Source organism: Dermacentor silvarum, chromosome 9, assembly GCF_013339745.2.
Source record: "Dermacentor silvarum isolate Dsil-2018 chromosome 9, BIME_Dsil_1.4, whole genome shotgun sequence".
NCBI lineage: Eukaryota > Metazoa > Arthropoda > Arachnida > Ixodida > Ixodidae > Dermacentor > Dermacentor silvarum.
Genome location: NC_051162.1, coordinates 83944455 through 83965901, shown reverse-complemented (window position 1 = coordinate 83965901; position 21447 = coordinate 83944455). Strand labels below are relative to the sequence as shown.

At 51.9% G+C, this 21447-nt stretch overlaps 1 protein-coding gene across 1 annotated transcript; it reads left to right on the top strand.

The window, feature by feature from the left end:
* Window positions 1–773: 773 nt before the first annotated feature.
* Window positions 774–20103, top strand: LOC119463689 (basic salivary proline-rich protein 1-like). Its single transcript, XM_037724514.1, has 4 exons — window positions 774–816; window positions 1225–1284; window positions 18897–19225; window positions 19360–20103. Exons 1-4 carry the CDS (start codon window positions 774–776, stop codon window positions 20101–20103), a joined length of 1176 nt encoding a protein of 391 aa, XP_037580442.1.
* Window positions 20104–21447: the final 1344 nt, after the last annotated feature.

The following is a 21447-nucleotide window of genomic DNA, read 5'->3' as shown; positions in this document are numbered from 1 at the left end:
ATCCTCTGCTATAGGTGTCATCTCTAAAATCCTTTATTGAGTAAGCACCACTTGTTCAAACAACATGAACACCATACCTTTAAAATTTTTAATGATAAGGTACAATTTGGAATGTAGCCTTCATGGCTTGACACGATGTGTGCAATGGAGTCTTGTTAGAAAGCTCCGCATGAGACATACGAGGAAATTAGTCACTAAGCATTTTGTTTTCAAAGCAGCAACATTGCCAGAATAATCACTTTCATTTTCGTTATGCCCATCTAAACAGCCTAAAGCAACAGGGCGTGCTTAGCGAGAAGCGATTTAATTGTGGCCTTCCTGTCTATATGCAAGTACTCCGCACTACACTGACAACTGATGCGGTGACATATTGTGGCAGCGTGATATGCAAATGCTCATATCTCATTAATTTTTCCCTCCTGTAACCATTACACCGCTGAATGCCATCGCTCCACACACATGAGCCACATTCACTAGGCATGTGTCTCGTATATAAAATGCCGCATGTATGAGCTATAGTGATAGCGGTAACCTAAAAGAGCGGTGTTACAGGGCACACACGTTTCTTTTTTTTTTTACTTACAGCTGGTTTTAGAGGCCAGTTGAAGATTAAACAAGGTTACAAATGTTTTAAATCGTATAAGAAGACTGAGGGCACTCATTCTTTACCAAACATGGACTTTGTGTTTTGGATCAATGTGAACCGTGTTTTGTAATTCAGAGGAGATATTCACGCTGTCTCCGCAGGCACCAGAGTCAGACTCATTGCTAACATGAGGACCTCGTCTTCCATCTTGCTCCTTGCAGTACTAGCCGGTAAGTGGAACGTGTCAAATGGCACTACATTGCCTAATATTAGTAACAAAATCATTTTCAAAATAAAGGCAATATGCGCTCCTCAGCACGAAGCAGTAGACGCGCAAGAGTGCGAGAGAGCAGAACATTCTGGCACAAATTAGAGGTGGAGTGATTTTAACTGTGAGATTCTACAATACACCCGCATTACCCTATTAGCAGCAATGTTATTGATTAGCGATTTCTCCTTCAGCATTGGATCCGACTACTGATAGCTTGCACTTGACGACACGGTTGCAGCTGCTCACCATGTTGGTTCGCCAACATGGCGCTAGGATGATGTCCGGACAAGCCGTCTATAGCTGTTAGCAAAACATTGGTTCACTTAGGGATTTGTAGTTCTTACCTTGTGCATCTACCTTTGCGCAGCGTTCCTAGCCATGGTCACTGCAGCGGAGGACAGAAACGACGAGATGCGTAGTGGAGACGGTAAGTATACTCATGTTTCTGTCTGTGTTGTGACATATTTCACATTGACATCAATTATTACAAAGAAAGAAGCCGGCTTTGTTATCAACCGATGAATTAGTTATAAGCTAAAAATACGCAGCAGAAAGGTCTCTGTCAGAGCTCCCCTTTCAATCTAATTGCTTGTATGCTGTTCCATGATTCCAACGCTGTTTTCGAGAATGTATTGATATTTTATTTCAGCGTCTTGATGAGCATATAAACAATATAAAAGAAGTAGGTGCTACTATAAAGGATGACAGCAGGACGCCGTCACTAATAAATGTTGCTTGCGACGCCATCCCGCTTGTTCTTGCTGCATGAATCGCTTTTCATAGTATTCACTCAGAAACAATCTACCTCATTCTGCACACAACATTCTTTATAACAAAAATATTGCTCCTCGCTGAATAACATACAATCATTTCATAAAGAGAATCATTGCCTAGTAACATATTGAACATTTGCGCTATTTCACAGTGACCAGAGCAATAGGTTGCGCTTCTTTTGTCACATCCTTTCACCACTGTAACATTAAAGTCGTCAAGAATCGTCAAGAAGAAAGGTGGATACTTTTATATTGTGAAAATATCTGTAAACAAACGTGTGATAATCTCCCACCTTATTTACGGAATTTCAGAACGTCTGGTGCCTGCAATAAACACTGCCCTTTTTCTGTGTATATAAAAGTTCAATTTATGAAAGTTTTAGGGATAAATTTATTTGCTGGGACTGCTTGAGCTATTTGTTTCTGAATTCTTTTTTGGAGATAGGCTTGGAAAAATATAAACTTTCCTCGACTTCTGCTCACTACCATTTCCACACAACAGACTAAATACTGTTACGGTGAGGTGCGTTTGTTAATGAAAGGATGAATGCCCGAGCCCTAGGGACCGACGAGATCACCGTCCGAACTAACGTCATCTTTCTTCACTTCAAAGCGTCCCCCGTATCGTAGCAATATGAATACATTTATAGGTACATAAACGTCATTTCACGTATGAAGCATTACTGTAACCGATTTCCTCCTCGTCTGATGTTCCCTTTGTCATCAGGGTCCTTGCATATAGTGGGTTCAATAGATTACCAACACAAAAATAAGAAACTACACTGCAATAACTTCGTGTTTGCAGCGCGGATTTGAAAACACTTACACAAAAGCCAACAAGTAGACTGGACGAGCTCGTCCAGTGCTCGTCCAGTGCAGCCCTTGCCCAGTCAACTTGTTTCCTTGTGTGTAAGTATTTTGCACATCTGCGCTGCAAACAGGAATGCAAGATCCCGCCACCACCAAGCCCGCCTCGCCGATTTCTCGCCAGTGGATTGTCCACTTAGGAGCTGCAGGTTCCAATAACTTTACAATGTGGAAATTTTCGAGCTTCGTAATATCTGTGTAGTTTTCTGACTAACTCCTTCTGCAAGCGGCGGTGTCCGTACGTGTTTTCTAGGGACTGCTATACAGGCACTACTCTCATATAAGGCAACCATGTGCGAATTCTCAAAAAGGTAGAACAGTGTTGCAGGAGGACCGACCACGTGCCCATCGCCAAAACCTTCCTTTACAGCGGGGTCGGCTGCGAGAGCTTGTCGGTGCTGTAATAAATGACCTCCGAGCTAGAGCATTTCTAGAGCATTTCTAAATTTTGTTTACAGCGGTACGTATTTTAAGATATTGCAATTTCGTGATTAGAAAGCTGTCTGCGACGAGACCCCGTGATTGCATTTGCTTTAGCAACACAATTTACTTGAGGGGTTTAGTTGACGTGCCTACAAATGTCAATCATCACTTTTTGCAGCACAAGGCACCGGATGCCCCGACCTCGCTGCCTGCACCCGAAGTTGCCATGTCAAAGGATTTGCTGCAGGCGCATGCGTTGGAGCTAACCTAATCATCTGTTTGTGCACCTAATTATGATGGCAGTCCTGGCATTGCTTGACAATAAATGTCACCTATTCGTGCGCTTTTTAATGTGTGGTGTTTATGGTCACAATGAAACATTGACTTGTTTCATCCTAATTATCGTATTTTAATACACTATCAACTTATCTGCATCTGGCAAACGAAAATGTAGTGGTGTTTCAAATGTTCCAGAGTTACCGAAACGGTTCACTTAAGCGGTCTACAGCTCATGGCACATACCCAAATGATACAAGACTTTCACGCTTGTAACACATCCCCCCGCACAGACGAAACGGACTGAGCAAGACAAACAGCATCTCGAGAGGTAAAGGCCTTCAAGCGGGCCACAGGCGTCACTTCATTTTTTAAGAGCGTCAACCATTTGAATGGAGGCGCGCTATACAGTAATTAAATTCGCTCAAACGGTCTAGAACAACATAAGGTCCAACATAGTGTGCCAGTAGTTTTTCGCGCAACCCACGTTTTCTGGTTGGCGTCCATAGCCACACTAAGTCACCTCGATCATATGTGGTGTGTCAGCGTCGGCGGTCGTAACGTACCATTGAGCGAACTTGTGAAGCAAGAGTGCACAAATAAGCAAGGCGTCGGGCTTCTTCTGCACGACAGATGGTCTCAGATATGCAGACATCATCGTGGTTTATAAATGGGAGGATCGTATCAAGGGTATAGCGTGGCGGCCGAGCGTAAAGAAGATAGAAGTGGCTGTAGCCGGTAGTTTTGTGCTGGGCGGTGTTAAGCGCACAAGTAACAAAAGGTAGAACGCTGTCCCAGTTCTTGTGATCTATTGAGACGTACATGGACAACATGTTCGTGACAGTTCTGTTCGTGCGTTCTGTAAGGCTGTTCGTTTGTGGATGGTACGGCGTAGAATGTCGAAAACTTGAACAACATAGACGAAGCCTCTCTTCCACAACATCTGCTGTAAACTGTCGCCCACGATCGCTAATAATGACTTTAGGAAGCCCGTCTCGGAGAATGATAAATCGTAGCAAAAAAAAAATTGCCGTGTATCTGCGTGCTTCGCTGCAAATGTCGTCGAAAGACGATAGTCTTCTGCCGGCCGTACTACATGAGTGCTGGTCTGATCCGCGGCCACCCGTGATGCTGTTCTCGTACCATTTTCGTCCTGGCATGATAAATGCAATGGAGGTTTGTTTGAACAGATTTCATTTTACCGCATTATTTCATCAAGCGGCCATTTATGTTTTGCCCTGCCTCAGACAGCGCTTCCTTTATGTTGAATCGGCCGCATCTGGCTGGCATTGATAAAATTGAGGAGGCGCTGCGTGAGACATGGACGTCATCTGGCAATACATCGGGAAACATGAGCTTGTGCAGAGGGTTTCCTTCCTCCGTGGCAGAGGGCGCTCGTCGGCGCGCAGTCGGGGAACGTCCTTCGTCGGCGCGCATAGCATGGCATTTTCAGCGCAGCTTACAAAACTAGGGTCTTTAGAGTTACGTATCTATGTATTTTCTATTAAAGAAACACACCTCCTAATATTACCTAGTGATGTTGCGCCTCACATATGCGTAATATTTACTTTGTGATCGATAACGTTCACAAGTATGAACAGCCGTACCAGTTTAAGTAGTGTGGGCGGTAAGCAAGTGGTCCAACTTTGGCCGGGTGGCTGAATCGGGTGACAGACAGACAAACAGACAGACAGACAGACAGAGAGACAGAAAGACAGACAGACAGACCAAATTTTCAGCGTTTAAGTTCCCCAAGAAAGACTATCGTCTTTAAAAGACACACGTCGGCTGCAGTAGCCGATGGTATTGCAGCCGTCTCACAGTAGCGTGTCAGGTGGTCCGTGCACACAACGATCCAACGATTTCCGTTGGAGGACCGTGGAAACTAGCCGAGAAGGTCGACGCCAACTTGCTCGAGTGGAGTCCTGGGGGTGGCACAGGGTGTAGTCTACCAGGTGGAGTACTTGCGGGACGCTTGCGCCGTTGCCATTCGTTGCAGCTAGACAGGTACTTCCGCGTAGTCTGACGCATATTAGGTCAGTAAAATCTTTGTTGAAGACGGCAAAGCGTTCTAGCTATTCCCAAATGACCGGAGGTTGGTTCATCATGCATAGCCGGCAAGATGGAAGTGCGTATACTTTTCGGAACCACCAGGGAATATCGTGTGCCTGTGGTAGAATATTTGTGCTTATAAAAGAGCCCATCACATGTGCAAAAACGATTGGCTGTTGATTTCTTTTTGGCAGCCAGCAGTTGCTTTAAGGTGTCGTCGTTTTGCTGCTAAGTCTTAGAGGTATTTAGGTTAGGAAATGCTGGCTCCAAGGATACGATGTAGTGGTCGAAGTTCTCTGCATCACAGTCTGTCGTGGGAAGCGGTAGCCGCAAAAGGCAGTCTGCGTCGGCGTGCCGTCGACCGTTTTTATAGGAAACGCCGAAGTCGTACTCCTGTAGACGGAGTGTCCAACATGCAAGACTGCCAGATGGATCAGGCAGATTGACGAGTCACCACAGAGAGTGATGGTCTGTGATGATGGTGAAAGCGCGTCCGTACAGGTATGACTGAAAGCGCTGTACTGCGAAAATCACTGTTCTGTGACGGTGTAATTGCGCTCGGGCTTGATTAGAGAGCAACTCGCGTACGCTACAACGTGTTCTTTGGTGTCGAAGCGCTCAATAAGAACAGCGCCGACACCAATACCGCTAGCATCCGTGTGTAGTTCCATAGAAGCTACAGGGCCGAAGTGTTTGAGAACGGGATGGGACGTCATACGGAACTTCAGTTCACGAAAAGCAGGCGCACATTCTGGGGTCCAGTCAAATTGAACGCCTTTCTGAAGCAGACACGTCAGTGGATGCGCGATGTGCGCAAATCCGGGAATAACCCGACGGAAGTATGAACGAAGGCCCAAGAAGGTTCGTAGCTCTTTTACTGAGCGAGGTTGCTGAAAGGCTTCGACCGCAGTCATTTTTGCTGGATCGGTTCTTATGCCCTCTTAGTTCACCAGGTGGCCTAGAACTAGTGTTTGGCGTTCTCCAAAGCGACATTTCTTGGAGTTTAGTACCAAGCGTGCTTTGCCTAGGCACTCTAGTACAAGGTTGAGGGGAGCGTTGTGTTCACTAAACATGCGTCCGAAAATCACGAAATCATTCAAATAACACATGCATACTTCCCACTTCAAACCACGTAGAATATTATCCATGAAGCACTCATAAGTTGCAGGCGCGTTACACAGCCCAAACGGCATCACATTAAATTCGAAGTCCGTCTGGTGTAACGAATGCCGTTTTTTCCTTGTCTGCGTTGTGCATCGGAATCTGCCACTCTCCGGTCCGCAAGTCTACACTTGAAAAGTATGAGGCAATCTGTAGCATCATCAATCCGTGGCAAAGGTCTTTTTGGTAACGGCGTTAAGGCGGCGGTAATCAACGCAAAATTGTCATATGCCATCTTTCTTTTTAACTAGAAATACTGGGGCTGCCCACGGACTACTCGATACTTAGATAACGTTTCTCGTTAGCATGTCACGGACTTGGTCATTGATCACCTTGCGCTCCGAAGGTGACACCCCGTATGGCTTTTGTCGCAGAGGCTGGTGAGATACTGTGATTCGCGCACTCTATCAAGCGTTTGCGTAAAACCCAAATAGCCAGACGGAGGCTCGTCATGACAGGCGAACAAAACTTCAGCACGGAGGTCTCCTGGAACGACCAAAAGGTAGGTCTTGTTGGTGGCAGCGGAGTTCTTATACAAGACGCCATGTCGTAAACAAAAAGATGACAATCTTCGAGCGATATACCGGGGTATTGATGGGTTTCGTCCTTCCAGGTGTTCAAATATAGGCCGTAGTGCGCCGTCTCCGCGCTGCCGCGTGGACAAATCAGTAACGCTTACGCCCCCAAGGAAAGCGCCGTCGTCCTCAATGTCTTGGTCGGTAGTGCCGATGGGGACGCGCTAGAGTGCGTCAGCGTGTTCGTGTATGCGGCCCGACTTGTACACGATGGTCACGTCGTACTCCTGCAAACGTAGACTCCACCGTTCCAGTGGTCCAGAAGGGTCCCGCAGATTTGCAAGCCAGCATAACCAGTGATGATTGGTTACCACTTTCAACCGGCGGCCGTAGAGATAAGGTCGAAATTTGGCCAGCGCCCATACGACGGCAAGACACTCTTTATATTGCAGTCGTTACTACAATTTTTGCAAGAGTAAAAAATGACTAATAATATTTGAACCTCCTTTTTTACCCCTCCCTCCGCCCTGATGGATTCATTTCCTGGGGGCGGAAACTTTTTTATGATTGTTTTAAAAAACGTTCTAACAACAACTCTTTTTCCGAGGTGGTGCAATTGGTCTCTGCACGTGATAGCGTGCGACTTGCGTATGTGATCACTCTCTCAATACCTTCCTACCGTTGTAAAAGCACTGCTCCAATACCAACGTTACTGGCGTCTATATAAACTTCCGTGTCCGCTTCCTCGTCAAAGTGGGCCAAAGCTGGTGCTGACACCAGACGCTGTCGAAGCTCGGTGAAAGCAGTCTTTCTGCCGCCCAAACGAACGATACATCGTCCCTCGTGAGGCGAGTCAGCGGCTCCGCCATCTTCGAAAAATTTTCGATGAAACGCCGCTAGTATGCGCAAAGGCCCAGAAAGCGTCGGACACCCTTCTTGTCGGTCGGTGTTGGAAACGTGGCTACAGCGGCAGTTTTCGCGGGATCGGGGCTCACGCTTTCCGCGCTGACCACGTGTCCCAGAAACATCAGCTCTTTGTAGCCGAAATGACACTTCTGAAGCTTAAGGGTGAGGTTAGCCGATCGGATGGCTTCGAGAACTTGCCGCAGTCATTTCAGGTGGTCGTCAAATGTCGCAGAAAAAACAACCACGTCGTCGAGGTAGATGAGGCAGCTTTGCCACTTCAGACCAGCGAGAACAGTGTCCATCATTCGCTGGAAAGTTGCTGGTGCCGAACAGAGACCGAAAGGAAGTGCTCTTAAATCGTAACGGCCATCTGGAGTGACGAAAGCAGTTTTTTGGCGGTCTCGTTCATCTACCTCTATTTGCCAGTAACTGCTCTTGAGATCGAGAGACGAAAAATACTTAGCTCGCCGCAACCTGTGCAAAGAGTCATCGATACGCGGTCGTGGGCACACGTCCTTCTTGGTAACATCGTTCAGGCCTCGATAATCAACACATAAACGAAGCGTTCCGTCTTTTTTCTTGACCAGAACGACCGGGGAGGACCACGGACTGTGCGAAGGCTGAATGACACCATCATCTAACATCTCCTTGACTTGGGCTTGAATTGCCTCACGTTCTTTCGGCGAGACACGATAAGGCTGTTGTTTGATGGGGCGTGCGTCGGCGGATGTCGCTATTCGGTGCTTCGTGATTGGCGTTTGGCCCACCTTAGTAGACTGAGCGAAGCACGCGCGGAATTCATTCAAGAGTTCCTGCAGTGCGTTCTTTTCGTCATCCATGAGCTCAGAGTTCACATCGATGTCTCTGAGCGAACCGTCGTCTGTGTCCACTTCAGAAGCAAAACGCGTAGACGACGGCAGTGCCACGAAAAATGTGCCGGTGCTCAAAGGTAAAGTTGGTAACGAGGGCCGCTGTCTGGCCATCACGAAGTTCCAAAAGGTTTCGGGCTACACAAATACCTTGGGTCAGCACCATATAAATGCTGCCTTCTACAATAGCTTCACCATCTTGTAGCTCGTCGGACTTGACCGGAACCATAACACTCGCACGCGGCGGTATCGTGATGCTGTCGTCCGAAACGCGAAGTGCGGATATACGTCCAATGGCGTCGGTCTGTGTTGTTCATAGGTCGGCAGTGTGGGAGAACACTCACTCACACTCACTCACCTTAATTTTTTCCAGGCCCCGCACTCACTCACGTTTACACCCACCTCCAATCACACTCACAGCACTCACTCGCACTCGCACTCACTTCAACTCACACTCACTGGCATTCACTCGCAGTCGCACTCACCTCCACTCACACTCACGGACGCTCACTCGCACTCATCTCCACTCACACTAACAGGCACTCACTCGCACTCACCTGCACTCGCACTCACTGGTACTCACTCGCACTCACTTCCACTCACACTCACTGGCACTCACTCGCACTCACTTCCACTCACACTCACTGGCACTCACTCGCACTCACCTGCAGTCACTCTCACTGGCACTCACTTGCACTCACACTCACTGGCACTCACTCGCACTTGCACTCACCTGCACTCACATTCACTGGCACTCACTCGCACTCACTTCCACTCACATTCACTGGCACTCACTCGCACTCACTTCCACTCACACTCACTGGCACTCACTCGCACTCGCACTCACTTCCACTCACACTCACGGACACTCACTCGCACTCACCTCCACTCTCACTCACTGGCACTCGCCCGCACTCCCACTCACTCGCACTCACTCGCACTCGCACTCACTTCCACTCACATTCACTGGCACTCACTCGCACTCACCTCCACTCACACTCACTGGCACTCACTCCCACTCATTCCTTTGAAATGAGTGCGAGTGGGAGTCAGTGCACTCATGAGTCACTGTGCCGAATTATGCCGCTCACAATTCTTGTATATTCATAACGAAGCTTCCAATTTAGCACTTGTTGCATCGGGAGTGCGCCAAGGTAGTGTTTTGGGCCCAGTTTTATTTTTAATATACATAAAAGATTTGCCTTCCCTATTACATGGTAACATCCGTCTATTCGCTGACTATTGTATTTCGTACCGCGAAATTATTCACAGTGATAATCACCATATACAAAATTCTGCCTTTTCTTGGTGTCAGGAGTGGCAGATGACTCTAAATGCCCCAAAATCTGTAACGCTAGCAGTAAGTAGAAATAAACGGAATCTCAGTTTACTTACTTTATTAATGACACACCTCTCACTTGATCATTTCAGCGTAAATATTTAGGTGTCACTTTAACATACGCTCTCCGATGGGAAAACCATGTTTACAAAATAACCTCCAGTGGAAATCAATGTACATGCTGAGCAGTAAAGCGACTCTTCTTTCTGAGAAGACGCCTTCGTCTTGCGGCCCCAGATAAAATTTCCTGGCCTACAAAATGCTTGTTCGAACAGTGCTGGAGCAGGCCAATATTGTTTGGTTTCCGTACACAAATAAACTCATTGCAAGAATGGAAGGGGTGCAGAGGAAGGCAATGAGGTTCTGTTTTAATAACTACAAGTTAGCGGATTCATTGACTGAATTATTAAAGAGAGCAGGTTTATTAACACTGCAAAGTAGAGCAAAACTAGCACGACTAAAGTTTTCATTACAATTTATTCATGGTGACATGCACATTGACGTCAGCCCCAACCTCTCTCTGTGCATCTCTCTGTCATTGACATTAGACGTGTGCATGCTCGACGCCCATGCGCGCTAAGCTCCCCTTCGGTCGGATTGAGCCAAGAGAGCGGGAAATAGTGGGATAGATTGACTCTCCGTATACTTAGTCAACCACTTAACGCCGAAACAAACACAGAAGGGAGAACAAAGCGGTATCTATCATTGCATCTTCGCTTTTATTTCATGTATGCGAGCGTGCGTGTCTGTTACTCGGTGCTAACTTGGCTAGCCTCGCTTCCGCTCTCCCTGTGTATATAAGGAGCCTGTACGTGTAGGTTTAAGAGGGAAGCGGGAAGAAAATGAGGAGCCATTCCACCCTCCGAAGGCGGATGACCACCGAAGGTGTAGCAAATCACACAGTATTAAGCGTCTGCACACAGTGGAAGTCATGGCAAAATTTGTCTGTCATGATTTGGATATGTATGCCATCAGCGCTCCAGCCCATACATATTCCCTGGCGTACTTAAGAAAATGTCACAGTGCCGCCCGACAGGCGAAGCTTCGATTGCGATAGCAAATTAGTAGAGAGCTATACGAACCAAGGATAATAGTTTAATGGGCCGTATAAACTTGTAAACATTCACATACTAACTAAATAGTTAGTATGGGAATCTCACGCGCGCACAGGTAAACATGAACGCATCTCGCTCGATGACCGCGGAAACTCGCTGTCAGAACGCTGGAGTAAGGAGGCGAAGCTATCGCCGCGAGCGAATTGACCTTCGTGCCGCCTCTCGCTTCAAAGCGAACGAAACGTCGAATACACAGCGCATACGAAGTTACCGGCTCTAGTTGAACATAGTTCACGTCGCGAATCGCTTTGATAAGGAGGACCGCGCGGGCACGCACTTTTTCCACGTCGAAGATCGCCTTCGAAATACGACGCCCACGCGGCCGCCGCCGGAGCAAGACGACCCTACTCCCCCTCCCCTTCCCCCCGTGCCTGACGCGCGACAGAAGACGCGCGTTTCGACCTCGCCTTTTCCCTCGCGCGCGCGAAATTGAGAAGCAAGTGTCGGCTGACCCTCGCAAGCTTGCACTCGCATACGCAGCGTACCGCCGGCACGCGGCGACGATCTTACCGTGTTTGGACTTTATAGGCAGCCTCACAACGACGTCCACGACCGCGGCAGAAGTTCGCTCTGAGTGTCCTTATAATTGCTATCGCAATATAATATATCCGCTCATTTCATTATACATTATCTCACTCATGCCTGAAACGCATTATTACAACCTTAGTGAGTGGTTTCTCTCTTGGCGTCAACAATTTGCTAGCGGGATAAATCATCACCGCGAGTGACACAAAAGCTTATGCTATATAACGCTCTTTTCTCTCCTCATTTGCGTTACTGCCATCTAGTTTGGGCTACCGGTACGAAGAACTCCTTGCACAACTTAATCACATTGCAAAAAAAATGCCTTGCGTTGCATTGCAGGTTTGCCGTACACTGCGCACACGCACACGTCCGAATTATTTGCTAAGTTCAATGTTTTAAAAGTTACAACCCTATACGAATATCACCTCTTGACAGCTTTTAGGTCCGAATTAATTCAGAAAGGCAGCCACATTCGCACTTTAGCAAATTTAACTCTTAATCCCTCCTCACGCCTAACCAGACACACCAACCATTGGTATATCCCCCGGCCGCGAACAAATTATGGACTGCAACTATTGCAGTATTGTCTTCCGAGCACACTAAATAAGTTTAAACTAACAGATGAAAGTTTACGCACGTTATCAAAAAACGCTATTTTAATTATGATATCCCGAACTCTTTGTGCTTAAAACATGAAAACTATTTTGCATTAGTTTGTATGAGCCTGAAAAGAAAAAAAAAATTGCTTTGAAATTGTTCTCCGGGTGCTTGTTTCCGTTGCTGTCGTTGTAAACAGGGGGTGGCGGGGCTAGTCAAGCTGCTAAAGAGCAGCTTTTTTCCCGCTATCCTCACCATTTATGTACATTTTTTTCTGTATTGGTGTGCCAAAAAATGGTGAAATAAAGCCAATATCAAAAGCTAGTACACACAACGCGCCTCCATTTTTCTTCAAGCAAGGTGAACCGATATCACCTCTGCTTATCTTTCAAGCACTCACTATGTTCACACTCACTTCCACTCACAAGCACTCACTCATGTTCACACTCACCTGGACTCACACTCACGTTCACACTCACCTCTATACGAAGCACTCACCACGTTCACACTCATCTCCACTCACACTCACAGACACTCACCACGTTCACACTCACTTCCACTCACACTCACTGGCACTCACCTCCACTCACTCACACTCACCTGCACTCACAGTCATCTCCACTCACACTCACCGGTATTCACTTGCACTCACTGGCACTCACTTTCACTCGCACTCACTTCCACTCACAGTCACTGGCACTCACTCGCACTCACACTCACTGGCACTCACTCGCACTCACCTGCACTCACACTCACTGGCACTCACTCGCACTCGCACTCACCTCCACTCACACTCACAGGCACTCACTCTCACTCGCACTCTCCTGCACTCGCACTCACTGGCACTCACTCGCACTCACCTGCACTCACACTCACTGGTGCTCACTCACACTCGCACTCACCTGCACTCACACTCAGTGGTACTCACTCACACTCGCACTCACCTGCACTCACACTCACTGGCACACACTCGCACTCACCTGCACTCACACTCACTGGTGCTCACTCACACTCGCACTCACCTGCACTCACACTCCCTGGCACTCACTCGCACTCACACTCACTGGCACTAACTCGCACTGGCACTCACGCCTGCGAAATGAGTGCGAGTGAATGTGAGTGAGTGCACTCATGAGTGAGTGCGCCGACCTATGGTGTTGTTGCCCTTTGTGTGGAGAAAGTGATGCAGCGCTCGCGGAGGTCAATAATGTCGCCATATTCCCGGAGAAAGTCCATCCCAAGAATTACATCGCGCGAACACTCGCGTAGAACCAGAAAAGTGGCGAGAAAAGCTCCACCGCGAATTTCTACTCTGGCGGTGCATATGCCAAGCGGTGTGACGACGTGGCCACCTGCCGTACGAACTGGTGCCCCATTCCAGGGCAACGTCACTTTTTTCAGAACGCTGGCCAGTTTGCCACTAATAATAGAGGAATCGGTGCCGGTATCTACAAGTGCACTCATCTTTCTGCCGTCGATCAACACCTAGGTATGTCCAGAGAAATCTTGTTCGCATGAACTGGTTCTGCCGTCGTCGTGTTTTCGTTGTTCTGCGGTCGTCGGGATGATACGAGGTCTTCAGCGCATCGAGTATCAGCCGCCCCGCCTCGGAAGGTCGCTGACGTCAGTTTTCCCTGCGTGGACTTGGGATCTCCCTTGCGTCGTCCTCGAGGTGGTATCACGATCATAGAAATATCGCCGCGGTGAGCGTGAGCGTGACTGCCGCTGCAATGTGTACAGCCTGCGCTGCTGGTCGAGGAATTCTGCGATGTCGGGAGGCCTTTGGCCGAACCTAGGTCAAGGTGAATCGATGGAAAAACCGCGCAGTCCGAGTCGTCGGTAGGGCACTCCCGATACACGTGACCCGCTTCGCCGCAGTGGTAGCAGAGCGGCAGCCGATCGGGTGCTCGCCAAACCTCTGATTTCCTTGCGGGTATTCGGCGTTCGTCGAAGTACGGTAGCAGTGTTGTCGGAGAGGCTTGCGCTGCCTGAAACGCCACTGGCGAAGCAACATTAGTAAGTGCGAAAGCTTGGGCGGGGCTCAGCAATGTTTCTGCGTAAGTCTTGCGCCGGGACTCACTTGGCAGAGGTGATGCTTCACTGCTGGAAATAGATGCCTGCAGTGCCTGCTGCACTTCGTTGCGTACGACGCTGGCGAGGGAGCTGACTGGAGGTGGCAACGTACCGTGGTGTTTCTGCAGCTCATGGCGAACCACGGAGCGAATCAGCTCGCAAAGCAAGGCGACGTTGCACTCGAAGCCTACCGGCGTATCCGGAGTGCAGGCGGCATTGATTTGCCGGTTGTACAAGGTCAACCGTTGCTGAAGCGTCTTCGCCATCGCTGTGGCTTCGCTGAAGAACTCCGCAACAGTCTTGGGCGTATTCCGGACAAGACCGCCAAAGAGCTGCTCCTTTACGCCTCTCATAAGATGACGCATCTTCTTCTCTTCGGACATGCTCGGGTCGGTACGCTGAATGAGGATCCAGGCAAGCGTAGGCATCGACGCGCGATGCCGAGACGAACCTCGTTCTCTTCTTCTCAAGTCCCCTTGCTGTGTGCCACACATGTGGCACACACACAGGATGGTGTGGCACTACCCCCTCATCAAAAAAAATGTGGTTGATCCCTCTTATATAGGAATCGGTATAGAACACGAAAGTGAAACGTGTCTTCAATGACATGCGGAGGCACCACATGCTACTTGCTCGAAAGCTACAACGCGCCGCAACCGACTGCGCTTACGAACGCGCATCCAAAGTGCATCCGAAACGCAAGCGACGCGCGATGCGCCGCTCGGTTAGCACGGTCCCAAACAGTGTCGCCGTCTGGTGGCCTCCGGCGGAAGGCATCACCGGCGGTGCCAGCGTCTCCCATTAGAAACGCCCGGCGGTCGGCACACTAGTAAGTATATTCTAGGCACTATAGTCGTAGTGCTGAGACCACCGAAGCGTTCACTGTCGGTGCGCGTTAGTGTCATAATGCAGTACTTCTCTTTTCTGCTCGTAGGCGGCGGCACCGCCCGAGCAAGAGCGCGGGTACACGGAGAAGTGTTAGATATATAAGGCGCGTCTGTGTAGCTCTCTGCAATTGCGTTTGTGGCGCAATGGGTTAAACGTTCGGCGATCTATCGTCGCGGACCGAGAGGTCGTGGGTTCGATTCCCAAATTTTGCATGTTTGTGGAACTTTTTCTTCTGGTTTCTTTCTTTGTATTATGTTCGTGTACATTGTAAGCTGACGTATTTCCGTGACGGAAATACGTCACTGAAGTCTTGGTGGACCCCGGAATAAAACACTTTCGTGTTAAAAAAAAGATTGTAAAGATGAAGACATGCACTTTGGTTCGGGCGCTCGGACACCAGGCGCTAGGGGGCGAATGATAGGAAGAGGAGGACGAAGCAGAATATAGAGCAGCCAGCCCAGGAACGGGTGCTGTGCTGTGTCTTTCCATTACAATGGCGCAGCCGACGAACGCCCGGTCTTAAGGCGCTCCAGCCTTCAGCACCGTGCTGCGGGGGCCTTGCGTCCTCCTGCATCTCATCGTCCTGGGTCCTTTCGTCCTCCTGCATCTCATCGTCCTGGGTCCTTTCGGCGAGGGATCGCCGTCAGCGCTTCTCTTGGCATGGCTGCCGTACCTGGGACTACCTTGATCTCCGAGCTGCCAAGGCATGCCGTCCACGCTGCTTGGACATGGATTCTCGCAGTCCTGGGTACCTCCTGCGGCTAGGGAACGCCGTCCACGCTCCGCATGCCCTGTATCTCTGCCCCACGACACCATCGACAGCTAAACCAGCAAGGCCAGGATTCCGGCTACAGTGAGTACCGCGACCGCCACCAGCCTTGGCTTAACAAATGCCATGCACGCTCCCTCGGCCACTGGTCTGGCGGGCCCGAGTACTGCTGCTGCTGCCGCCGCGTCAGGGTGCGTGGATTCCGCCCATGGCTCAACGCACGGCTTAGCCGGCAGCGTGTCCGACGTGATGCGAGCCATCTCGCTGCTGTCACAGCAGCTGGACTACTTAGTTTCAGCCACTTCCGGTTTCCTCTAGCAGCCTTTCCATCACCTGCTGCATCGGAACTACCAGAGTTCCGCGGACTTCCAAGTGACCCTATTCTATGGGTGCAAGCGGCCAACGCGCTCGGGGTACGCCATGCCTGGCCTGACAATACGATATGGCTGGTTGCGGCGGGGCGACTTCGAGGTGCCGCCAAGGCATGGGAGAACTTCGAGGGTATCAAACAGCGGTCCTGGCCTGAGTGGAGTGCAGCTCTAATAGCTGCTTTCGGCCAGCTACCTTCTGCCTTCGGTGAGTCCGAACAGCGAAGTTAAGCGCATGGTGCTCCGGCGAGCCACTGCTTCGATGCTACGGCAGGTGTGCCCAGCAACGCGTCGACAGAGTGGTCCTGTAGGAAGAACGTGACGGCGGCGAACGAGCCGTGCCGTCGTTCCTACTAAGAAGTCGGCCAGCCGAGCGGAGGCCGCGACGACCAGCGTCTCAAGCTCCTGGAACAACACTGCGCGTGCCGAGCTTGCGCTTCGAGCACGCGCTGCGCTTCTTTATTGTTTACTTCCTTGACAGTCGGCGCGAGGCACCGGTTGGGAGCGCCGACCAAGGCGCCCCGCGTTGCAGCGTCGGTGGGCGCTACAGGGCTCCCCGCCCAGACGGAACGTCGATGAAGGAAGTGAGAGAAGCTAAGTTGGATCTTTGTGCTCCAGCCTGCATCTTAGGTGCACCTGTGGCTGGCGCACGCACAGACGTCCTTGAGGTAAGCGGCTCCGGCAGTGTGGCATTCGCTGTTGGCCTTGCAGGGCTGTCCAATGCGTTTCCGGCGGTGGTCTGTAGCTTGTCGCAGGTCTTGCCGTCCAGCGAGCGGACAAACTCGAGAGCACAGTCACCGATCAGATGGTCCGTGCAGACACCGTTCAGCTGGGCGAAGACGCACTGCTCGGAGTAGTCGCAGGGCTAGCCGAGGCCGGTGGCGGTGCGGCAGGTCAGGTGCTTGGACTTAGGCTCACGGGGTCGGATAGCTTGTAGAGGTAGCGGCCCTCGCTGCACGAGGCCCCGCGAGGCTCGCGCTGGGCGTTGCTCGTGCAGGTGTCCTCGAAGATGGAACCAAGCGCGATGGTTGCCTTGGTGACCTGCGCGTCGATAGGGCCATGCATCCAAATACGAACTTGCCGCTGTCGGAGCGAAGCCTCTCCAGCTGGTTGATGGCGATCTTGGAGACCTTAACGGGGACGTCGTTCTTCTCGGTGCTTAGGGTAGGGTGGTTGATGAAGTTCTCCAGGAGACGGTCGTGTACGGTCCAGGTGATTGTGGCGTAGTACTTGTACAGGCGCGAGAGCTGTGGGCCCGTGGGAGGAGGTTACCAGTGTGCGGGATTGCGCGCGCAGTGAGCTGCGCATCGATGCATCACTCGAGTTTGAGCCGCGCAGGCCGGGTTGTAACCACCTTTGCAGGCTGCAGGGTTGTGCGAAAGTAATCCCCCGAGGGGGACGGCGGGGTTAGCGGAGCTTCTCCCAAGCGAGCACCCCTGAAGAAAGCCGGGCGTCTGGCCGGGGGTCGCTTGTACTCGATTTGTATTCCGGTGGGTAACCGGCGGCCGCCTGGTTACGAACCCGCGACCTCCCGCAGCCGAGGCGGACAATCAACGACGAGCTGCGGTGACTTACGGCGCTGCAGCTTGCCAATATCGAACGCGGTGCCGGATCGTTGGTGGGACTAGTGAGGCTTAGCTGCTGCACGGGCGCCCGATGGAACGGTCTCTCGAGCAGAGCCCGCTGACGGTCCGCATCGTAAGGGGCCGCGGGCCGTAGGCTGTTGGCGTTCCCGAGCTGAAACTGGTCCTTGTAGAAGTCGCCCGAACCATCAGGGCCAGGGTCAGGCCAGTCAGCACTAGGCGCAGGGCCTAGGTCCGAAGAGTGAGAGTAGCTGACGTGTCACCGCTCCGCGTGGCCGGCGTGTTCGTACCGTGACCGCGCGCTCGCACCGTGGCCGGCGTGCTCGCACCGTGGCTGGCGTGCTCGTACCGTGGCTGGCGTGCTCGTACCGTGGCCGGCGTGCTCGTACCGTGGCCTGCGTGCTCGTACCGTGGCCTGGTTAGCGCCGTTGCCGGTGAGCACCGTGGCTTGGTGAGCGCCGTGGCCGGTGCGCGTCGTGGCCGATCACGTCCGGGTCACCATTGTAGGAAGAACGTGACGGCGGCGAACGAGCCGTGCCGTCGTTCCTACTAAGAAGTCGGCCAGCCGAGCGGAGGCCGCGACGACCAGCGTCTCAAGCTCCTGGAACAACACTGCGCGTGCCGAGCTTGCGCTTCGAGCACGCGCTGCGCTTCTTTATTGTTTACTTCCTTGACAGTCGGCGCGAGGCACCGGTTGGGAGCGCCGACCAAAGCGCCCCGCGTTGCAGCGTCGGTGGGCGCTACAGTCCGCAGGCTGCCTCGCCGCAGACGCCGGCTCACCGGGGGTCGCCTTCTTACCCCAGACGACGGGAAGCGTATGATGACCACCGCTTCCGCTAGTATCCCGCTTCCGATAGAGCCGCCTGGTGGCCGCCCGCCCACTTATGCCTGTGCTGCTCGTACATTCCCGAGCATCAGCTGAGGCTCGTCGTCGTTGCAGTTCGCGACCACCAATGGTCCGGCAGCAGCGGCGGCGGGTCGAGACCTCAGCCGCCACCGCATCGGTCACAGGCCTCCCGTTCGAACAGCTCCACGTCGGCGTCCTCCCCCATCCATGGCGGGCCCGGCGGCGAGGCCTACAAGACAGCGGATGAAGCTGCATCCGCAGCGGCGTCGGAAGTAGAAGCATGTGGGGACAACGCGGGAAATGCGCAGTGCTGTGACCCTTGGGACACGGACCCATCCGCCATGGATCTGCTGCTGCTAAGGGCCGAGGAGCAGCGCAACAAAAGCCCCACTCCGGCACACGCCACCCCTGCCAGAAAGGGGGTGCCGTCCACCAACGAGATGGCCGCCAGCCCGTCTACGAGAAGACGTTAGGTCTACGTGTCAAGCAGCGAGAACCCAACGAGCGCCCGGACCGACCGGCCTAGAGTCCCGCAATCACCCTCCTCGGGCCGCAGCAGCAGCCGCGCGCAGGTCCACTCCACCCGGCGCCGCCATCGCCATCGCCCCCGGGAGTGTCAGCCACACCAGGCCACAAGGGAGGCACCGCAAGACAGCCCCCACCGCAGGACGCCCACCGCCCGAAGCCACCACCGCACCAGGGGAGCAGCCGCAGCGCCCCGGTATTCTCCAGTACCCAGCAGCAACCAGTCCCAACACCCCATGGTTCCAGCAGCAGTGGCGGTGGCAATCCCACAACCCCGACTTCCGCCGCCAGAGATCACGACCCAGTGTTCAGGCAAGCGTCAGCGGCCATTGACCGGAGCCATCCACCACCATGGTCGCCCACCTCGGGGAACGCCCCCACCGCACCCGCCGGGGACGTCGCCGTCAAGCGCAGCACCCACCAAGGCGTCAAGGCGCTCCCCCCAGGGTCAGCGCGGCGCCCAAGGCACAGCGGCCACCGCAACGAAGCGCCGCCCCAGAATGGCTCCGACGATGCCCTCCAGCCACCCAGAGCACCACCATCCGCGGACAGCCTCCCAAGCTACCTCTGTGACAGTCCCCGAAAGCCTGAGAAGAGGGGAAGACTGGCAGCACCGCCCGCAAAAATCAACGGAGCAGCCTTCAAGGGAATCTTCCCAACCCTGCCCGAAACCGACAGCGCTCAGCGGCAGGACAATCGACCACAAACCCGCGACCAGAGCGCTACAGTCAGTGCCGAACCCCCGAGGAGCTGGTTGCGCGCTGGACGGTCTTGACGACGACTACTTGCGACGACGAATATACAATGATTTTCCAGCATCAGCGCGCATTCACAACCGCCAGAGCTATCTTCAGCAGCGTGGCCGAGTGTAAAGATGAAGACATGCACTTGAGCTCCGGCGCTCGGACACCAGGAGCTAGGGGGCGAACGAGGGGAAGAGGAGGACGAAGCAGAATATAGAACAGCCGGCCCATGAACGGGTGCTGTCTCGGTGTATCTCCATTACAATATATATATATATATATATATATATATATATATATATATATATATTGCGAGACAGCTGTTCAACCTCGACGGTTTATTATGCAGGCCGCGCGCCGAAGCGAATGGTGCTATCCATGATGATGAGTATATACAGATGAAGAAGATGAAGGGGTAATATAATGGTCACACAATTACCCCCGCGCATGGAAGCGGCCAACCTGGCCGCTGGCTATGGCGGCGAACGCCGTATGAAAGGCTTTAAACGTAAAACATTCACAATCTCTGTGGTACGGCAGCGGCCGTCCAAAGGCGTAACAACGGGCGCGACACGATAGTTAACTGACGAAGTCTGTTCCTGTACTGTGTAAGGGCCGACAAAACGGGACTGAAATTTCTCGCATAAACCAGGAACGCGAAGTGGAGTCCACAGCAACACTTCGTCTCCAGGCTGGAAGGAAACGACACGGTGGGATGCATCATAGCGAGTTTTGCGGTCTTGTTGACTGGCGTCGGTATTGAGGCGGGCGTGTTGGCGACACTGGGTAATTCGCGAAACAAATTGCTCACACGTTGATGTGGACGAGGGCACGGGGACGTCAACGAAAGAGACGTCGAGGACAGTGATTTGTTGACGACCATACACAAGGAAAAAGGGCGAGTACCCCGTTGTGCGTTGGACGGCCGTGTTGTAAGCGAAGGTGACGAATGGGAGAATAGCATCCCAATTGGTGTGATCAGGGTTGATGTACATTGAGATCATTTCGGACAGCGTACAATGAAAGCGCTCTGTGAGGCCGTTAGTTTGAGGGTGGTAGCTGTAAGTCGTTTTATGGATGGTATTGGACGCACGGAGAACATCGTCGAGAAGTTTAGACACAAAGGTCCTGCAGCGGTCACTGAAAAGAATGGTCTTAAAAAGATTGTTTCCAAGAAAAAGGATGCAACCTCCGCTGCGGAACCGGAAGGTAGAGCGGCTGTTTCAGCGTACCGTGTCAAGTGGTCTACAGCTGTGACAATCCATCGTTTACCGCCAGCCGATAAGGGTAGTGGTCCATACAAGTCGATACAAACTACTGCGAAAGGAGCTTCAGGACACGGGACAGGTAGTAGCAGTCCAGCCGGAGGTGAGGTC

Excerpts from the sequence above, each read along its gene's own strand:
- LOC119463689 (XM_037724514.1), top strand. The coding sequence starts at position 774 with ATGAGGACCTCGTCTTCCATCTTGCTCCTTGCAGTACTAGCCG. Across the intron at positions 1,285-18,896 it reads CGAGATGCGTAGTGGAGACG|TTCGCGACCACCAATGGTCC; the intron begins GTAAGTATACTC and ends TCGTCGTTGCAG. Across the intron at positions 19,226-19,359 it reads CCACCCCTGCCAGAAAGGGG|CAGCAGCCGCGCGCAGGTCC; the intron begins GTGCCGTCCACC and ends CTCGGGCCGCAG.